Below are 20156 nucleotides of genomic sequence, written 5' to 3'. Positions count from 1 at the left end.
GTTTAACCTCCACTTATGTAATGGGTTTTGTAAATAGTCTACGTTTAATACTCCTAATTAGTACATAAACATATATTTGATGTGATAGGTGCTAAAAATAAGCAAGAGTAACAAAAACCGGATTAGGTACAGGTGTCTCACATCTCATCATGCAAGGTTATAGCATCAATGATTGCTCGAACATAAGAGCTGTCTCACATAAAAAATACAAAATTTGTCGGAAGTTTGTTACACCTACCAGCCTACGACTTATTAACAAAGTCAAATATAGAACACCATTCAGATATAAAACAAGTCCGTCTGTATTTTTGCTACAAATGGTTTGATACTACTTGCCAGCCGTGACTTCATATCAATAGTAAAACGATTAGCAGACCATCGTCGAGAGGGCTCAATTATTTACACTACCATATACTTTTATGTATGTAGATGGCGCGTGAGCGACTCATGCATACATTATAAACTAAGAAGGGAATTTTAGCTACAAGATAAATGACTTAGTGTGATTTTGTCAGAGCTCCAGCTTCGAGGACTTTGACTCTCCCAACAAGACTTAGAACTTGTGTCAAATGATATTTTTTTATAATTTGTGTTTAGTCTAAAATATTAGCATGCATAACCAAATAACTCGAATATATTACCATAGTTTCTGCTCTAAAATTCGAGGACTTTGACTCTGCCAACATGACCTGCAGCAACATGATTAGTGAACAATATAATCCGGATGCTCTTAAAGAGAACGAATCAAATGTAGGAAGAGGCCTCTCAAAATTGTCATACGGTTGAACTTTCAATGTAGACCTGGATTGGTAGGTGTATTAAGAATAAAAGGGATTGATCTAAAACCCCAACTGGATATTGCCTTTTCAAAAATAGCTTATAAGTTATTATTCTCTGCCGGTCAGTTTGGTATCATCAACACATAACAACAGAATAGCACATCCACGAGGATACTTAGCTAATTTAGCAGGAACACTAGTAGAGAACTCGCCTTTAGTCCCGGTTGGTAGGGTGCATATCTCCCGAAAATCCGTCCAAGATAAACCAATCAAGATAAAAGGGGGGTCTAAGTTCTACTTAAATTTCAGGCGCGTGCCATGCAGGCGTCTGCATGGCACCTGTAATTTCATGCATCACATACGTACCCCGGCCCTTTTGTTAACCTTTAGTAGTTGAGACTTTTTTTTAATAAAATTAAACTAATATTTAAACGAATGAAATTAATTATACAATTACTATATATATACATAATTCGTAGTATATATATACAATTCTTAGCATAGTATACAAATCGATCTTAGCGCGTATTATATATATACAAATCAAACTATATATCTACAATCTTCTCGTCACGGTGTTGCTCGGAGCTTCTAAATTTCGTCCATCGTAATAAAATTCTCCTTGTGGATTTACCACCTCGTCCATTAGGAATCCAATGAGACCTTCACATATTGCCGCTACTCTTTCCTTCTTCAAGAGTCCTTATTGAATATTTAACATCTATAATTTGGAAATATGTGAATGTGACACGAACAATTAAATATAAGAAGCTAGAAAATAATTAACTATTAATAGTTTTATTTTGCGTACTTGTGCGGCGTCATCTTTAGTCCCTTGGATCCCATAAAACTATGCGTGTGCTCACAGATGTAGTAGCCACATAGATTATTCCCAGGTTCCTGTCTTAAGCACTTCAATGGGGAAAAAAATAAAATATGAGATATTCGTGTTATACAATGTACAAAATGTGCAGACTTCATACGTACCAGGAAGTCTGTGTTCCATGTAAATTTTTCTTTGAATGGACCTTTGTATGTCCTCATGAATTGTCTCCATGCGCTGCGGATTATAATAATGAATGATATAATGTAACCGGGATAAAATTTAGGAAACAAACTTTTGCATAGAGATAAAGGTCCAAAATTATTACAAGCCTAGCATGTCTTGCATGTCTCGGTACTCCACTAGATCTTTTCTCAACAAATCGAAGACAGTGACATGGCTTCTTTCAGGCTCAATTATAATGAGGATCCAGTAGAAGCTGCGTACGTAAAATGTTCATACATATTAGAGCTAACTAACATTAATCAGGTAAGGAAAAAGAAAATGAAAGTAGATGGTATACACACACTTACTTGAAGTTGTATGGAAGTAGTATGAAATCATTAAATTTTTGTTTGTCTAGGAAATTGTATACTTCCACCAAGATTTTTTTAGGTGATACCTGTATCTATTTTGCTTAACTACGGATGGATCCATGAAGCCAATATGTAGGTACGCTTCTCGTCGGCACGTCTGAATTAGCATCCTACATAAAATGGAAGACGAAGTTAATACGGTGACACAAGTAAAAAAATAATGATATGAGCTAAAATTCTAGTGTCGTACCTAGTTTTTTATGGCCCTGCTGGCAATCTGGATACAACATTTTTTTATGATCATCTATCATGCGCTGCAACTTTGCTGCTTCCTTCTCAGTTTCACAATCTCTGTGTGCATCTCGTAGCACCTGACCAAGGTCATCAATAGGGCCATTTTTTGCAAAATCATCTTCATCAGCCTCGCCCATTGTAGTATCTGCAAAAGCTTAGCCTGTAGCCTAGTCCGGAATATTGTCATCATCCTCTTCCTCTTTGCCATTTTTCATTACAACCCCTCTTTCACCGTGCTTGATCCAAACTAAATAGTTAGGCATGAAATCGTATCTAAACAAGTGGCTGTGAATAGTTCCCCAGGAATCCTTTGAATAGTCCTTCTTGTTACTATATTGGAAGCATGGACAACATATGAACCTATTCTCTGGCTTGTTCGCTTTGGCCACTTCGAGAAAATAATGCAAGCCATCAATAAACACCTTGCTCCGTCTATTTGCATTATACATCCATTACCGGTCCATCTACATCGTATTACGCATGAAAATGGATTACACTTGAAAATGGATTACGCGTGAAAATGGATTACATTTGAAAATTGATTACGTATGAAAATGGATTCACGATTGAAAGCATATCAAACGTTGTAGTGCAAATAATGCTGAAAGTTTAGATATAGATAGAAATACACATATTTAAATTACAGATCCAAATAATATGATACACTACGACAAGCCATCCACTGATTATTATCTAGGAGGACTTTAAGCATCCTTAGGCGGTGAAGACAAAGGTTCCGCTGACCCAACCTCATCCTATGGTTTATTTGTGCCTCCAGGAACGGTAGTACTAAGTGGACGTGGAACACCCGGGACTGACGATGGAGCATAACGACCACCAAAAGGAGGTTTCTGACCCGCCGCAACAATATTTTCATGACGTTTCTGCAAATAACGAAGCATTGCTTTCTCCAACGTGCTTATTTTCTTCGGCTTATCATGAGGGCCAACTATGGTTTTCCCCTTGCCGCAAGAGGAACGATGATCGCCCCCACCATCGCCACTTCCTCTAGTAGCAGAAGCCATCTATGTACAAAAATTCATACCTTAGCACTGCAGAACTTGTTGAAGATCATCTCGGCGAGCATGTTCTCAACTGGGCGCCATTGTACTTCGTCACGGAAGAGCTTCGATTCTACGAAAAAGAGGACACGGTCTTCCACGATGTCCATATCTGCTCTTTCTCGTAGAATCGAAGCTCCTCTTTGACGTCTGTTGTTGCTCGACGGAGAACATGCTCACCGAGGTGAACACAATACGCAAATTCAACAAGTATGGATTTGAAAAATCATATTGAATTTGACAAGATAAATCGTCTAGACAAGGGTAGCATCATTCTCAAACCAAGGATACATACTATATATGACACATCAATCTCCCTCACATTCTAGCTCAAAATCCTCTCCATTTTCTACTTCACATTCTAGCAAATAAACTATCCATTTTCATTCTACACATCAAGTTGTTTTAACTAATATGAATCGTATATAACAAGCAAACTATCCATCACATTCTAGCTCAAAAACATGTATATATACAAATCATCTTCATTCTCCCTCTTTCTAACAAACAAACTCATTTTTCTCCCTCTCTAAAGAATAAATCAAAGCATAACAAGAGGATGAAGTAGCAAACCTTCACAACACTTTGGATGAGTGAAATTCCAACGAAAATGAGGGAAAAAAATTCGAGCAGCACCTCCCTTGCTTCGGCACCACCGGAGAGCAGGTGAAGCTCAGCTCTGTCTTTGTGGTGGACTGGCTTGGGCTGGAGGAGGAAGAAAGGTCTCTGTCTTGGGATATAATGGGGGATGAGTTTTTATCTCGGTTAAAAACTCCAATCGGTTGAAAGTTTACTCCCGGTTGGAGGCTCCAACCGGGACAAAAGGGTGGTCCTTTTGTCCCGGTTGGAATTACCAACCGGGACTAAACTTTTTGTCCCAGTTGGTGTTACCAAAGGGGCACGCTACCAACTCCCGAGAACTAGCCGTTACAATCGGGACTAAAGGGGAGCCTTTAGTCCCGGTTGCAAATACCAACCGGAGTAAATCTCCACTCTGTTCCAGCCTACCGTGACGCACTCCCTTTTATCCCAGGCCAACTTTAAACTGGGATAAAAGGAATCGCATGGAAGATCAGTTCCTACTAGTGGAAGAATCCAACATTTTACAAGATTCACAAACAATTGCCTGATGGAAGGGAGTGGATAGGTATATATACCATGTCGGTAGTTGATATTCAGTCAAATAATAATCCAAAAGAGATTGTAGATTGGTCGTAGCTACCAATGTGATCTCCGTACCTTGATCTTTTCCATCGATCCACAGGGGAATACATTTACTTGAGTACTATCTTTCTTTATACTACTATTCTTGATAATTGGTCCCATGCTTTGGGCAAAACTAATTCGAAGGGTGTGATTCTTTCATGCTTTTTTAATACAAAAGGACAAAATGCATTTCAATCACACCTACGAAAATAATAGTAAAAATAGCACAGAGCAGTACTTGCGTTTGAAATGAACTATTGCTAAAGTCCATGACCTATCTTGCTAGGGAATGTAATCCTTTATCCGCAGGGGGTGTTTTATAGATAGTTCCTAGCTATGACGCTTCAGATAGTATTCCGCCTCGATCCGGTTTGCCCCAACCGTGCGCCGCCGGAGAGCTCGTCATCCTGGCTTGTGGCCCGGAGATGCAGATCTTGGCGGTACCCGGACTCCGGCGGCGCCGACCACTGCACCTGGCCGGAGGTCACCTGCGACGCGAGGTCCCGGGTCGTCGCTCTGGAGGTGCCCTCCCCTTCACGGCGCTCCGTACCCGGCCGGGAGCTCGCTGGCGAGCTGCCCGCGACCGTTGGGCTCCTCACCGAGCTGAAAGAGATCTCTTTTCCGTTCCACGGCCTCCGCGGCGAGATCCCCTGTGAGATTTGGGGGTTGGAGAAGCTCGAGGTGGTCAACCTTGCGGGGAACTCTCTCCAGGGCGCCCTTCCGGCCGTCTTCCCGCCGCGGCTGAGAGTGCTCACCCTTGCTTCCAACCTGCTTCACGGTGAGATCCCATCTGCGGTGAAATCATTGGTTCTGGTTCTTTTCTCCGGTTATTAGTTTTGGAAAAATAAGCTCAGCCGATGTGCTTGATACATACGACGCCCGTTGATTTGCAACTACTGGCCCGTCATGATTTCTCATTTTTTTATCCCCATGACGAACCTGCAATAATCCAACAGCCAAATAGGATTACCCCCCTAAATGCCTTGCTGCATGTAATTTGAACCCTAGGCCAATTTGTTCCTTCTCAGAGTGGTATTTTTCTAGTGCTCGTGCTTGGTGCAGATTTCACCAAGTTTTAGAGTAGTGTTTGATTTATCTAAGATCTGAGCTCAGAATTATGTTGGAACTTTGTCAATGTTATGGCAAATTCATGGTTTCCTGTTAATAACTTATCAGAATGTTTTTTTTCATAAATCATAGTAAAAAAATTACGTCAATCCACATTGTGTTACTGCAATTTTGACCCATAAAGTATGCCGTACATATGTGCTTGTGTCCTTATTAACTTCTATTATACTTCTCCATTTTCAATTAGTGTAGCCACTGTACTAAAAAACGAGCACCATTCTGGTACAGCTAATTTTAGGGAGAATTTCCACTTTTGAATCTGTGTTATCTTTTACCATTGCCTTGCATGTTATGTGGTAAATCCATTTTGAGTACTACAGGCTGACTGACATTTTAAACATTGGTGGTCAAATTGTATTATCATAATGCGAATGCATAATTTTCTTGTTTATGGTAAATGTCTTTGTAGTAAATTAATGATCCAATCCGGGAATTTGATGGTGCCATTGTGGTAACCCATAAGTTCTGGTACTTTACTGAAGGCATTGTAGCATGTTGGATTCTAGTTAATTGGGCCTCATTTTATAGTAACTGATCACGCGATATCGATAGATGCCTTTGAGGTCTTACCGTGCCTTTTTATAGAGCAAAACCAAATTTCTTACACTGCTTTACACACTAATTACTATCTCAAAGCATTTGAATTATCGTAAATAGTTCGTGGTAAGTCCATCTCATCATTATAGTTTTTTGGTTCCACGGAATACGAAGGAGCCAAATTACAGTAACCAGTAACTTCTGATTCTAAATACTGTATTGACCCATTTTATATATATAGTAAATTATATACATCAAAATGATGATAACCGTTGGTGCCTTATTGTAATTTCACCCTATACATTGTGTGATCCAGTATTTTAGTGTAACTGATTATACATGAGTAATGCGATAGTTTTCAGCAGCACTTAATATATTAGTTCTCATGGAAAATCAATTGTTCCTTCAGATCACTAGGCCTTCAGTGTCCCTTCACAGTAGTAAATACCTTCTATAGTTTACTACTGTTTTCTCAAAACTATATGGACATTATGGTTGTCTTATTGTAAATTTCTGATATATCAGTTGCTTATAGTTAGCTTTGTAGATCCTTAAACTAGTCTTGTTTTCAGATGTTGAATGAAGATAACCTTGCTGTGTTAGTGCCTGTGAGTTAATCTCCTTCTAGTACACCAAAACATCTCTGACCATTAGGTTTTGTCAAGCTAAAGCAATTTCTTTGTTAGCCGCATTTTTGTTCTAGTTAGTTCAGTACCACCCCTTCTAATTTATTTTACCACAGATGCTGGAAAAGGTGACTCAGGTTAGGCTAGAGTTGTGTTTCTATATGCTTTACTACCCACTGAACATGAACAATAAGAACACAGGCCTTGATCTTTATGGACATGGCTGATTATGTGTCCAAGTAAATATGTAAGATACTGCCATTGGCAAGCTAGAGTTCTCTTTCTCTGGTAATCTTGTTACCGCAGTCATGGCCTTATCATAAATTTGCCTCCTCAGCTGCCATATAAAATTTGGAAATATAACTGTAGCTCTTTCCGCGAATTGTTTCAAATTATTGTCAATTTTTAATCGCCTGAGTGCATTTCCAGTGGCACTCATGATGATCACTGCTGCATGCTTGTCTCTGCATTACAACAAGCAAACTGGTATGGCCATGATTGTTGCATTCTTTGCACGGATTCTTTTTTTATGCATCAGTCCTGTCACTATGGTAATTATGTGATCATATTTTTACCATAGAACGGGCATCTATTGAATATATATTCTAGTAACTTTTAATCGTTAGTTCTCATATAGTAATTCAGACATATATATCTGATATGTAAAGAACTAGTAGAGGGTATAGTTGTGAAGCTTGAATTACTGCAGTTGTAAGCCTAACCTATGTTTTCTTATCTTATTTTATCAGCAGAAGGAAGCGGTACATTATAAAGTGAATCCCATCTCCCTATCCAATAGTTAGATTCTGAAGATTGTATCAAGAAGTACATTATTCAGATCGATTTCATCATCACTTTTTTCGTGTCAACTCAATCACAGGGCAGTAACCATATTTTTTTTAGCCTGCAAGCTAGCTTCCTTCTACTAGTCTGCTACTAGTATGATCATTGTGTTCAGTAGGCAGAAACAATGTCAATCAATATCTGGTCATCTTCAGTGCTTCTTGTTCTCATTATGTTATAGTAAATGTGTAGATTCTTATTACTTAATTCTTGTAAGTTCGGTTCCATATAAATCCATGGCAGGACCGCAGGACTATACAAAAAGCATGGTTGTCTTCTCGTTATCATTATAACACCATTGCAGTGATCATCTTAATTTAAATACAAAATTATTGTAAATCACATGTATATGGCACAGATTCTAGTAATCATGTATGAAATTTACCGTAAATGATATATGATGGGGCATAGATTCTAGTCAAACATTTAGAAATAGATTCATGGAGTTCAGAATTGGTAGATTTATTATGGTAAATGTAGGCTCTTGGATTCTTGTAACATGCAGTTGCTTCATGGATTTGGCAATCTCTCCCAGTTTCCTTATTTCAGCCTGCTTCATTTCTTGGGAGCATCGCTCATTCATTTCTTTGTGCAGATCAGCTGGTCTTGTGTCATACGCTCAAGAATCCCTTTTTTGACAGCCTTCCATGAAAATTATTTTTTTTATCAAAAATCTGATTAGCAACAAGTACTTATTGGATCTCACAATGGAGGGGGTTCTTGATCTTGTGTGTCAAAGATGCTGCCAATGAGGTGTCAACTCTGTTTTTCTATGTTTATGTTGCGGAGCCAAATTCAATTGATTTTCCAGATCTGTCGGTCAAATGTGCTGATATAGTCAATGGGACCAAAGAGTTATCTAGTTATCTACTGGTGCCAGTAAGCTAGTGATAGGTTTACTTTGAGTAGATAATTGTTCTTACAGATTCCGAGGTGTTAGGAAAGCTCTGTAAATTTCTCATATTATTTACTGTTGATGTACTGTCATTTGTAGTCTAGTCAATTTGGCAAAGAAAGATATATTGTTTCGCTTTGAACTGTGAATAAGAGACTACATTCTATATCGTAAAAGTAATCTTTTTCCTCAAAAATGGACTCTGATTCGGAATGAAATAACTTCCAAAAGACTGGTAAATTGATGACAACAGTCTGGTAAATACCATTGTTGCAAACTGATGACGCTACTCTTGTACCTTTGTGGTAAACTGATGAAGCTATTTTGGTAAATACCTTTTTGGTAAGTTGATGTCTCTATTTTGGTAGGTACTTTGTAGCAAATTGATGACGATATTCTAGTAAGTACCTTGTGGAAAATTGTTGATGCCATTCTAGAAAATATAATATCATGCCATTCGGCTTTTCGCAAATTTGTTCGATCTTATAGTATTTCGTTTACCAGAAACGTTTGATGCTCAATTGTGGTTAGTCCCATCTCAATTACTGTCTTGAGCCATTGGATTTTCCGTAACTAATTCATGGTACATCCCTCTTTTCAATATAGTAAATGGTTCATCGAAACAGCGTGATGTCTAATTGTGGCAATGTATTACGGTAACCGGATTTGCACACTTTGCAAATGGTGGTAGACAAGATGACAAAACTATAGTTTGTTCTGGTAAATATTGTGCACTTGCATGCACGTGTAGACTACAACAGAATATGGTTCATGGATTAATTCTCGTAAGTCCTGCATGCATGCATGTGGTTAAAAATGCACTATGCCACTATGTATGCGCAACATTTCCGATTCTTTTTTTTAAACTCCTATGCTCCTTATGTTTTCTAGATGGGTTTTCAGGTTTCCATTGTAGTGGTGGTTTGCACTAGATATTTAAAATGATTCATTTTGTTATAAATTATTAACCGGCGCCAGTAAAGAACACATAGGTCGATGCACAAGGGCACCCTTAAACCAGGAGAGAACTCTGTCAAAATTTGTCGCGTCGTCGTCGTCAACCCGGGCGTGCCTAGGAACCATCGTCACGCCGGCACACCCTGGCCTCCTTATACACCCTGCCCGGCCGGCAGAAGTACCCCTTGCTCGGAGCGCAGTGCGAGTCCTGCGAGCACACGCACAGGCCTTCCAGCGCGCACCCGTCGCGCACCACGCTCACGCCGCCGCCGCCGCCGATTCCCAGCACCTGATTGCTCCACTCGCTGGAGAAGAGCCCGTCGGGGTCGTACGCGTCCTTCACCGCCATGAACGCCGCCACGCGCGACGCGCCGTACTTGCCGACGGCGCCCTCGAAGGCGGCGTTCTGGTTCTTGCCCCAGTGCGGCAGGGCGCCGTACTTGCGCAGCGCCATCTGCTGGATCTCCTCGACAACGCCCTGGTACAGCCGCGGCGCCGCCGGGTCGCGGCTCCGGTAGTAGGTCAGGTCGAACTCCACGCTGTCCTCCACCTTGCCCAGGTGCGCCGTCGACGCCCTGACGTAGCGCATGAGGACGCCGCTGTACACCTCGACGCCGCAGAGCGCTCTGGGGCCGACGAGGCCGCGGAGGCGTTGCACGTCGTGGATGAACGCCGCAGTCCTGGACAGCGACACGCTCACGCCGGCCTCGAAGAAGAAGGTGCCGTGCGACACGCGCGGGTCCCAGGGGCAGGCGGTGCGGAGCGCGTCGTCGGGCCCGGCGAGGCAGCGGCCGGACGACTGGAGGCGGTTCTGGTACCCGACCACCGGCCTGCCCGGGAGCAGCGCCGTCACGCCGTGCTCCGTCACGCCGTAGTTGCCGGCGGACATGATGGCGCTTGTCACCAGCGCCATGTCACACATGCCGCTGGAGTTCTTTGCAGTTTCCATGCCCTCCTCTTCAAGGATCAACAATACCTGGTGTCAGTACATTTACCAAATAACGCATACTTGATGTTTGCAAGATTTTTTCGCTTAAAGTCGGCGCACCGGTGAGCCTGACGGCCTGGATGGCGATCGTGGGGGTTGGCTGGAATCCGACGAAGTCGCAGACACCGTCGCCGGAGGTGTTGACGGCCACGCGGTCGTCGATGCGGTAGACGGCCTTGCCGTGGCCTGGGTACCAGAGGATGTCGCCGAACTCGTGCTCGCTGGCGAAGGCCACGACACGTTCCGCCAGGTCGGAGTCGTCGTGCTCCTCGAACCTCACGGAGCGCTTGAACATGGGTTGCAGTGACAGCGTGACCTGTGAGATGACCCCGAGCACCCCGAGGGACACCTTCGCTGCGTCCAGCTCCGGGTCGCCGGCGGCGAGCACCCGCACCTTGGCGTACCCCTCGCTCGCCGGGGCCGGCGTGACGACCCTCATCCCGACGACGTACTCGTGCACGGCGGCGCCCTTGCCCCAAAGGGAGCTCCCGTGGGCGCCCGTGGAGAGGAGCCCCCCGACAGTGAGCCCTAGCCAGTAGGGCGTGTAGGGGACGGCCAGCCCGGCCTCCGCCGCGGCGTCGATGAGCTGGCCCAGCGTGACGCCGGCCTCGACGGTGATCTCCCTCCTGCCGGCGTGGACCGCGACGACGCGGCTGAGCGAGTCGGTGCTGATGATGAGGCCGCGGTCGCCCGCGGGGCAGGCCAGCTTGGGCACGCTGTGGGAGAACCGGGTGGTCACCTTCATCCGTGTCCCAGCCGCTGTGGCGTTGGCCACCACGGCCAGGAGCTCGCGCTCCGACGCCGGGAAAGCCGCCGCCGCGGCGCGGCACGTGGACCGGTCCGGGAACGCGCCGTACGCGTTGGTCACGGTGCAGCCGCTGGACCCGGCGCACCGGACCACCGGCGGCGGGGCGCTGGCCCCGGCGAGGTGGACCGTCGTCGATGGCACTAGGCATTGCGTCGCCACGGCGACGATGGTGATGGCCAGGAGGCCACGCCGCATGGACATCGTTCGCCTTGGGCGCCCTCGCATATGTTCTTGTGTAGCTAGCTAGCAGGAATGTTTGTAGCAGATATATATAGTCCCAAATTCGATAGATTTCGTTGCAATAAAAAAAGCTGTAAACGTAACATGTAATTAGTGCTAACCACGAGAATGATAGTCTCTGTTTTCGCCGTACCTGAGCATTATGATCCTTTGGTACCATCAACGGCTCCGGCAACAAGACATGTCGGAGACCAGCTAATAAGTTTGCCACAGTCGATACAAAGAGAAACTTGTCGACGGAGAAGGTGAGAAAACATGGTAAAATCTCTTTACATTTATGTTTTCAATGGTGGCGTGGGCTTTTTCCTGCTCAAAGTGAATTAAATGGTTTGATTTTATTTGCATGTCAAAATTAACTTCATGTGGCCAATGCAACAAATGAGGGCATGAGAATTCATTCACGGCACCACTAATTTGTCTAAAAAACTAAAATTGCACTGTTATAGGATGGAGGAGGGAGTATGTCATTAGCTAGATCGTCCAAGTTAATTTTAGCTAATCCACATTCCCCATGGCACCAAACAAAGGTGGGCAGGAGCGGCAGAAGTAATGAAGGCAAGCGAATTTTAGACAATAAACACGAGCAAATCCAACCATTTTCTGTTAAACAATGATCCAAACGCCCCGCTGAAGAGTAGTCACTAGGTGAAATACTTCGCGTTGCTGCAGAAATTTCTGAAATTCTTCTTAAAATCAAATTTAAAAGTACATGCATATGAATGATTCAATGACAATACAGATGATAAATTTTGCCCCTTAGAAATATATGATTGAAATTGGCCACTTGGATTCTTAGCACAAAGGAAACATAACTGCATAAGAAAATTAGATGATGTAGCTAATAATAGTTTAGGATCCACATAAAATGGAATTAACTACTTGTCGAAGTTTTATACCCGGCAACCTATCAAGTGGTATCCCGAGGTAGTAGATTGGTCGGTGGAGGATCGTCGGACCTGTAGCCTGATGGTAAACGCTAGGACACAAGATACAAATTTATACATGTTCGGGCCACCAAAATAGTGTAATACCATACATCCTGTTTGACTAGAGTATATTGCGCTCTGTGCTTAGATGTTGAGGTATGAGTTGTTTCATTCATTGGTTTGGTTATTGTTGGTGTTGGTTGTCTGTGTTGTCTATGTTGATCGAGGGACACTGCCCTCCTTTATATATCCCAGAGGTGGGATAACTAGTTGGTTACAATATAGAAATCCTAGTAGGATTACAGCTTGGAGGGGGCCACTAATGGAAAACTTGGCATTCATCTGGGACCTTAGTACCGGTTGCTTTTTAACCCGGTACTAATGCTCGCATTAGTACCGAGCCTAATGGCTAGTCCCCCAGGAGGACTAATGTGCCTGAGGGCCTTTAGTATCGGTTGAAGGCTTCATCCGGTACTAATTAGTAACCTTTAGTACCAGATAAAGCCTCCACCCAATACTAAAGGCCCGGCATCTTCTTCCTCGTGCTCGAGCCACCCACCAGAGAGCTCGAGCTTCATTCTTTCCATGACAACCTAGGGGAAGTGTTGTCAGATTTTTGATCATTCCGTGGGGATTCCACTCATTTAAGTGTTCTAAAGATTAGAAACTTCATCCTCTCTTCTTACATGATTAGTATACTAAGTTCTATGGTTTAGAGTTAGAGTAATTTGTGATTTTTAGAATAAGCTACAATGGAAAAATTTTCCATTTGTATGTTATTTGAGCTACATGTTTTGGATGCTATATTTTGTATTAGTTAAAGAAATTGATCAATATGAGGTTAGAATAACAACTGAGTAAATTAATTTCATAGTTTAGTCCTTTACAAATATGAGCTAAATAAATTGTGGGGAAAAATATAATTTGTTCATAGTTTAATCCTTTGCAAATATGAGCTAAATAAAATGTGGTAACATAGAGATAATAAGATTATATAGAGATACGTAATTAGTGCTAACAAAATTTAATTTGGATGTTCGTAATACTAATTTATTATGGTCAAAGTTAAAAAACTAAAGTGTTGTCCAATCAACATGGCTAGTGCTGCTAGAGGGAGTGGCGATGGTGGGGTGATCGTTGTTCCTCTTGCGGCAAGGAAAAAAACCATAGTTGGCCCTCATGAGAAGCTGAAGAAAATGGGAGCGTGGGAGAGAGTAATGCTTCAATATTTGAAAAAATGTCATGAAGATGCTGTTGCAGCGGGTCAAGAACGTCCTTTTGGTGGTCGTTATGCTCCACCGCCAGTCCCGGGGTTTCAGGTCCTCTGAGTACTACCATCGTAGAAGTCACAAATAATCCACCGGGTGAGGCTGGATCAGCTAAACATTCATCTTCACCACCCAAGGATGCTTGAAGTCCTCCTCTATAGTACTCAGTGGATGGCTTGTAGTAGTGTATCATGTTGTTTGAGTTGAATTTTAAATTTGTGTATTTCTATCTAAACTTTCAGCAAGATCTGAGTTTTATGAAATTTATATCATGTTTGTTATGCTTCATAATTCTCTGCATGATCAGAGTATCTTTGGTTCGATAAAAAAAATTTATATGGATCGCAATGGATGTACAACACGGACAAATGCTCCATGGAGTGATAATGTAAACAGAGGAAGATTCGAGAGAGGAAGGAGATGAACAGTGAATCAGCTATCTTTATTAATCAATGATGATTACATATATATAGGCTCATTAAGAAGAGGTTAGAAGATAAACTCCTAAAGAAGCCCCACGATGGGCAGCTCCACTTCATCCATAATCAGGGATGTGCCCACGTCGTAGGCAAGACCCGCATGGCGCACTAGCGCATGCGCGGGATTTTTCCCGCCTCCAGCTTTGGACGAGGTCAAAGCAATATTATTTGCAACACGCAAAACGAAACGATGCCTACGGGAGTGGATGGCATGAATGGCCTTGCCTCCGTGGAGTGCTGCTCGATGGCGCCGCCGCCACCGTGGAGAACTTGCCACGCACGTGAAATGAAACGATTCGGAAGAAGGGGATCGGAGGAACAGACTAGCAGGGAAAGTGAATGGGGATGGATCATGAGTTCGGAGAGCATGGGCTGGACAAGGGTAGGGCCAGGCCCATTTGTGGCCCATGCGAAAATTAATTAAGAAAATGAATTAATTGGCTTGTGTGGTTTTCTCGATCTGGCAGAGTCCAACAAGCCACTGTCTGGTTTTATTTGTTGTCCATGCAGAAATTGCAAAAATGAGAATGATTACTCATCCAAGAAGACTATTGACACCCACGTATACAGTTCAGGATTCATGCCTAACTATTTTGTTGGGATCAAGTATGGGGAAAGAGGAGTTATGATGGAAGATGATGATAAAGAAGAAGATGATAACTGCATTCCGGACTGGATTCAGGGAGGTGCCTTTGCAGATGCCGCAATGGGCGGGGCTGAAGAAGAGATGGTTGCATAAGAAGGTGCTACTGATGATCTAGGTCAGGTGTTGCGAGATGCAAAGGAAGACTGAAAAAATGTGAAGGAGTCAAAGAAGTTCAAGCACATGTTAGATGATCATAAGAAATTGTTATACCCAGATTGCAAACAGGGGCACAAAAAGTTGGGTACCACACTGGAGATGCAGGAATGAAAGGCAACAAATGGAGTTTCTGACAAAGGTTTTGATTAGTTATTAAAAATCATGAAGAACATGCTTCCCGATGGGAACAAATTGTCATCCTCAACGTACGAAGCTAAAAAGGTTGTTTGCCCTCTAAGTTTGGAGGTACAAAAGATACATGCATATCCTAATGACTGTATCCTCTATCATCCATCGTGGTGCGAAATATGACAAATTGGAGGCTTGTCCTGTGTGCGATGCAATGCGTTATAGGATCAAGTAAGATGACCCCGGTGATGTTGAGGGGTAGCCTAGCAAAAATAAAGTTCCTGCGAAGGTAATGTGATATATATTGATTTCGCACATCTTGTGTCACTTCCTTGAACACAACAAATATTTCATAACTTCTTTTGCCATATATATAGTATTTTAGATAGGACTCGGGGAATAATTTATGTGGATACTATGTATGTGAGTTCATCCATAGCTTTCTAGGTCCCAAGCGTGTGACAGACCACACTCAAAGTACGTAGATAAAATTCTAAACAATATATTAGTTCTAATTGTGCAGATCCATTGGTCTAATATAATAACCTTTGCTAATGACACAGATGAAGCACATGAAGGAAGCACTCCTCGAGACCGAAAATAATTAGGGCAATTCAAGAACAACTCTGTGGATTTCTTCTAGACGAGATAGTAATAAATCCAACGGGAGAGTTCCATCATGATGGATCAAATCAGCATCACCGTCAGGACTCAGGTTCAGAATAGTTGATCCAAATGTTGAACTTGAAAAGCTGATGGAATTGAATGCAACATTTGATATATGTGTGTGCACAAGATAGCTATATATAATATTATCTCAAATGTAATATTATATATTAAATACAACTTTATATATATTAGCATATTAGAACTAGTACATGTAAATAAAACAAATACAAAATACTAATATAGAATAAAGAAACAACCAACACAGAAAAGAAAATGAGAAAAGAAAACGAAAATAAAAAAAAGGTCTTAGTACCGATTATTTGGTCCGATACTAAAGGACTCCCTTAGTACTGACATAGTTATACCGGCTGCACGATCGGTACTAAAAGGGGATTTGTGACCGGTACTAAATGTGGATTCCCCATTAGTGGGGGGCTCCAAGGGCTCGGCGGCAGTAGAGGGGCTCGTGCCCCTTCCCGTCGCCAATGTACACTAGACTGCATATGCATCTACACATACTTCAGCTGAAACAACACATCGAGCGCGAGTGATTTATTTGATGCGCACCCGCCATGCATAACGCCTTCCTTGCCTGCAATTTAATAGATCGATCTTTATTGTCAAATGGTTTTCGGTTTGTTCCGTTTTGTAGAACGATAATATAGGCACTACGGTTCTATAGAAAAGATCCACGCGCATCCTATATATAGTTGCATACCTTGTGTACTTTCTTTGTTTTCTTTAGGAAGATACATTGTAGGACCCCTACATTGTTCACTAATCATGTACCTCCAGATCATATTGACGGAGTCAAATTCCCTAATTTTTTGGAACCGAAAGCTGTGGACGTTTTGGGGTTATTTTGTTTATGCATGCTAATATTTTAGACTAAACATAAATTATAAACAAATTTATTATATCATACAAGTGCTAAGTCTTACATATGGATCTTGAAGCTGGAGCTCTGATAAAAAATGCATTTAGTTACTTGTCTAATAGCTAAATTCCCTTTTCATTTGTAATGTATGGGTTGCTCGGGCATCAGCTGCATATACAAATCTACTCTCTCCATTCCAAATTACTATTTAGTTTAGTTCCGATACACACACATAGTATATATCTAGAGTATATCAAAAGAAATATATTTATAAAGTTAAAATGAATAGTAATTTAAAATGGATGGAGCATATGATAGGGTGAATAAATGAGCCATCTTGCCGATAGTCTGTTAATCATAGCAAATACTAGATGGACGTGTTTTACATCTGACCATGGGGTGTTCTATATTTCACTTTGTTAAGCAGTCGTAGGCCGGTAGGTGCAACAAACTCCGACGAATTTTGTGTTGTTTTTGTTTATGTCTGAGACTACACTGCTTACACATACACAGGTATTGACTTGTTCTGTTAAGAATATTGTTGTGTTAATTCTTAAGAAATCATTGATGCTAGTCCTCCACGATGAGATGAGACAATATCGTAGGAGTGCGTGGTAATTCTTCCATTTTGTTTGCCGTCAAATGGCCCACTACGTAGACCTTGAACTTGTCGTACTCCTCTTGCCACGTTAACTTTTAGAGATGGTACTAGTCAACTTATCGATGTGTGAAATGTTGATCCAATTTTTTTAATTAACAAACAATATTTATTAAAAAAAGTTACAAGAAATACTGATCCATATATTTTAGATTTATTGAGCCAACATTTTTAATGAATTAATATTTTATATAATGAAAAAGAAGTATCATATACAGTTTTTACGGTGACCACACCACTCCACCAAATAGCAGCCAGAACAAATATTACTCCAGTCGATGATCACAGCGCAGTAGTCATGAAACAAATGTAGAGACGAGAAATCGACCCGTTTGAGAGGGCTTCTCCCAAAATAGCTTCACCAGTGGAGCTAAAACCGGTGAAGTAAAAAATAGTAGCTTCACCTGGCTTCTAACTTATTTTCGCCTCAACTTACAAAATGGCTTCACGCTACACTACCTTATTTTGCGTAAAATAGGTGAAGCCGAAGCTAAAATAAGCCCAGGCCTATTTCACAAACCCACCCACGGTACAATGATATTGCCTGCCACTACGGGCACAGGGAATATGCCGAGTGCCCGGGGCACTCAGCGAAGGCCCAAAAACACTCGGCAAAGACTTTGCCGAGTGTAACACTCGGCATCCGACACTCGGCAAAAATTTTAACGGCAAACAGGACTTTGCCGAGTGTCAAATGTCGGGCACTCAGCAAACAGCTTTGCCGAGTGTCAGTAAGCACTCGGTAAAAAAAACCGTCGGCGAAGATGGAGTAACGGCGCGGCAGGGTGACGGGGGCTTTGCCGAGTGCTTCACAGAAAGGCACTCGGCAAAGGCTAGGAGTTTGCCGAGTGCCAGGTGGAGAAACACTCGGCAAAGCCCAGGTGTTTGCCGAGTGCAGGGGGGCTAAACACTCGGCAAAGCTAGGAGTTTGCCGAGTGCCAGGGGGCTAAACACTCGGCAAACTGGCACGTGCAGGCTTGTTTTTATTGCCTCTTTGCCGAGTGTATAAGCCAAAACACTCGACAAAGATGAGGCACTCGGCGAAAGGATCCCAAAAAATGACAAAAATCGCTGCTTTGCCGAGTGTATTTTCAAAGCTGGCCTTTGCCGAGTGTAATACTCGGCAAAGTGGCAAATCCACCCTTATTTTTACTGCTTTCTTACGTATAAAGGACCCATCTCAAACAAAAATCATAGGCATGTATACTACATCACAGGAATATAATAAGCATCACAGGCATATATTTTAGGTCACATGCATACAAATCACCGAGTACATGTTCTAGTTTCAACAAACCACAATTTCACAAGTATATGTTCGAGATTAAACAAGTAGTTCACAAATAATGCATAAGTCAGTGAGGTGGCATCCCTGCAAACGGCTGCATCAAATCTGGATCTTGAGCTTGGGAATTCGAAGCCTTCCCTAACGTGCTTTGCTAAATTTTTTCGATGTACTTCAAAAAACATGGTCAATTTCACTTAACAATACATATTTGATTTTTCTATGAATATTGTTCCATTATTTTAGGCAGTTATAGCTCAAATTTAATTTATCTCAATTTAAGTTCTATAATTGAAGTTAATACATTAAAATTATCAAACGGATACGAAAAATTCGCAAAATTTGAAAGGAACCAATCTATATTGTCCATTACCTATACAAAAAGTTTTGAAGTCCAACTCTAATTCGACCGTCACTTTGACTCCAAATCTTAACAGATCATTCTGAACTTCTAGACTATTCTCTCGAGATGCTTCGATTTGTTAGCGTCGTACGTGACAGAAGGTGCGAAACCTTCTCAATTTTTTTCCAAAGTCTCCATGTATGACATCATGAGATCTTAACAAATCTCATGATTTTCAGAGTTTGTTTGTTTTTTCTAGAATTTATAAATCATTGGACCACACGTTTGTGATCGTATTTTCTGACCAAGATGTTTGAAATTTCTTTTCATTTTCTGGGTAAGGCCCCAGAGTGGACTCACTAACATGAATAGGATTTTTCCACTGAACTTATTCCATTATTTAAAACACTTGTAGTTCAAATTTGCCTGTAACTGAAAAAATCCTATCTGTGCTATAAATTTATTAAATATAGCAAACTGATCCACAAATATATGAAATTTGAACATGTAGTATCACATGTTGTGTGTGGAGAGTGGAAAAAGTTTGGAGGGTAGGGGATGAAAAAAATTATTATTTCGCCGAGTGTCTACAGAAAACACTCGGCAAAAATGAATTTTGCCGAGTGCCGCAGATAAACACTCGGCAACAGGCGTACTTTGCCGAGTGCCTTGGGACCGACACTCGGGAAAGTTCAAACGCCGGCCACGCTACGTAACGGCGGCCGCGCGTGCTTGTCACGTGTTAGATATTTGCCGAGTGCTTCCTTTTTGCCGAGTGTCGTCGTCGCTGTTTGCCGAGTGTTTTATTTGTGACACTCGGCAAACGTCTTGATTGCCAAGTGTATATGTGGATACACTCGGCAAACATGTATTTTGCCGAGTGCCCGATAGATTGCACTCGGCAAATATAAAAACACTCGGAATTATCTCGGTTTTCGGTAGTGTGCACAACGTATTGTAAATTTTATCGATTTTCGGATGCAAGAGGTTTTCATTCCT

At 42.0% G+C, this 20156-nt stretch overlaps 1 protein-coding gene and 1 non-coding gene across 2 annotated transcripts; one reads left to right on the top strand and one right to left on the bottom strand.

Moving 5' to 3' along the window:
• Positions 1–4781: 4781 nt before the first annotated feature.
• Positions 4782–8870, top strand: LOC117834552 (uncharacterized). Its single transcript, XR_011898935.1, has 2 exons — positions 4782–5477; positions 7740–8870. It is a non-coding gene; the product is annotated as an uncharacterized protein (transcript).
• A 930-nt stretch (positions 8871–9800) lies between these two features.
• Positions 9801–11682, bottom strand: LOC117834550 (probable L-gulonolactone oxidase 6). The gene is made up of 2 exons (XM_034714100.1): positions 10734–11682; positions 9801–10642 (listed from the first exon to the last, which is right to left on the bottom strand). The coding sequence occupies exons 1-2, from the start codon at positions 11680–11682 to the stop codon at positions 9801–9803; spliced, it is 1791 nt and encodes a 596-aa protein (XP_034569991.1).
• Between the last annotated feature and the right edge of the window lie 8474 nt (positions 11683–20156).

The sequence above is a fragment of the Setaria viridis genome, chromosome 8, assembly GCF_005286985.2.
Source record: "Setaria viridis chromosome 8, Setaria_viridis_v4.0, whole genome shotgun sequence".
Classification (NCBI taxonomy): domain Eukaryota; kingdom Viridiplantae; phylum Streptophyta; class Magnoliopsida; order Poales; family Poaceae; genus Setaria; species Setaria viridis.
The sequence above is the reverse complement of the archived record's forward strand: the minus strand, read 5'-3'. Positions and strand labels throughout refer to the sequence as shown.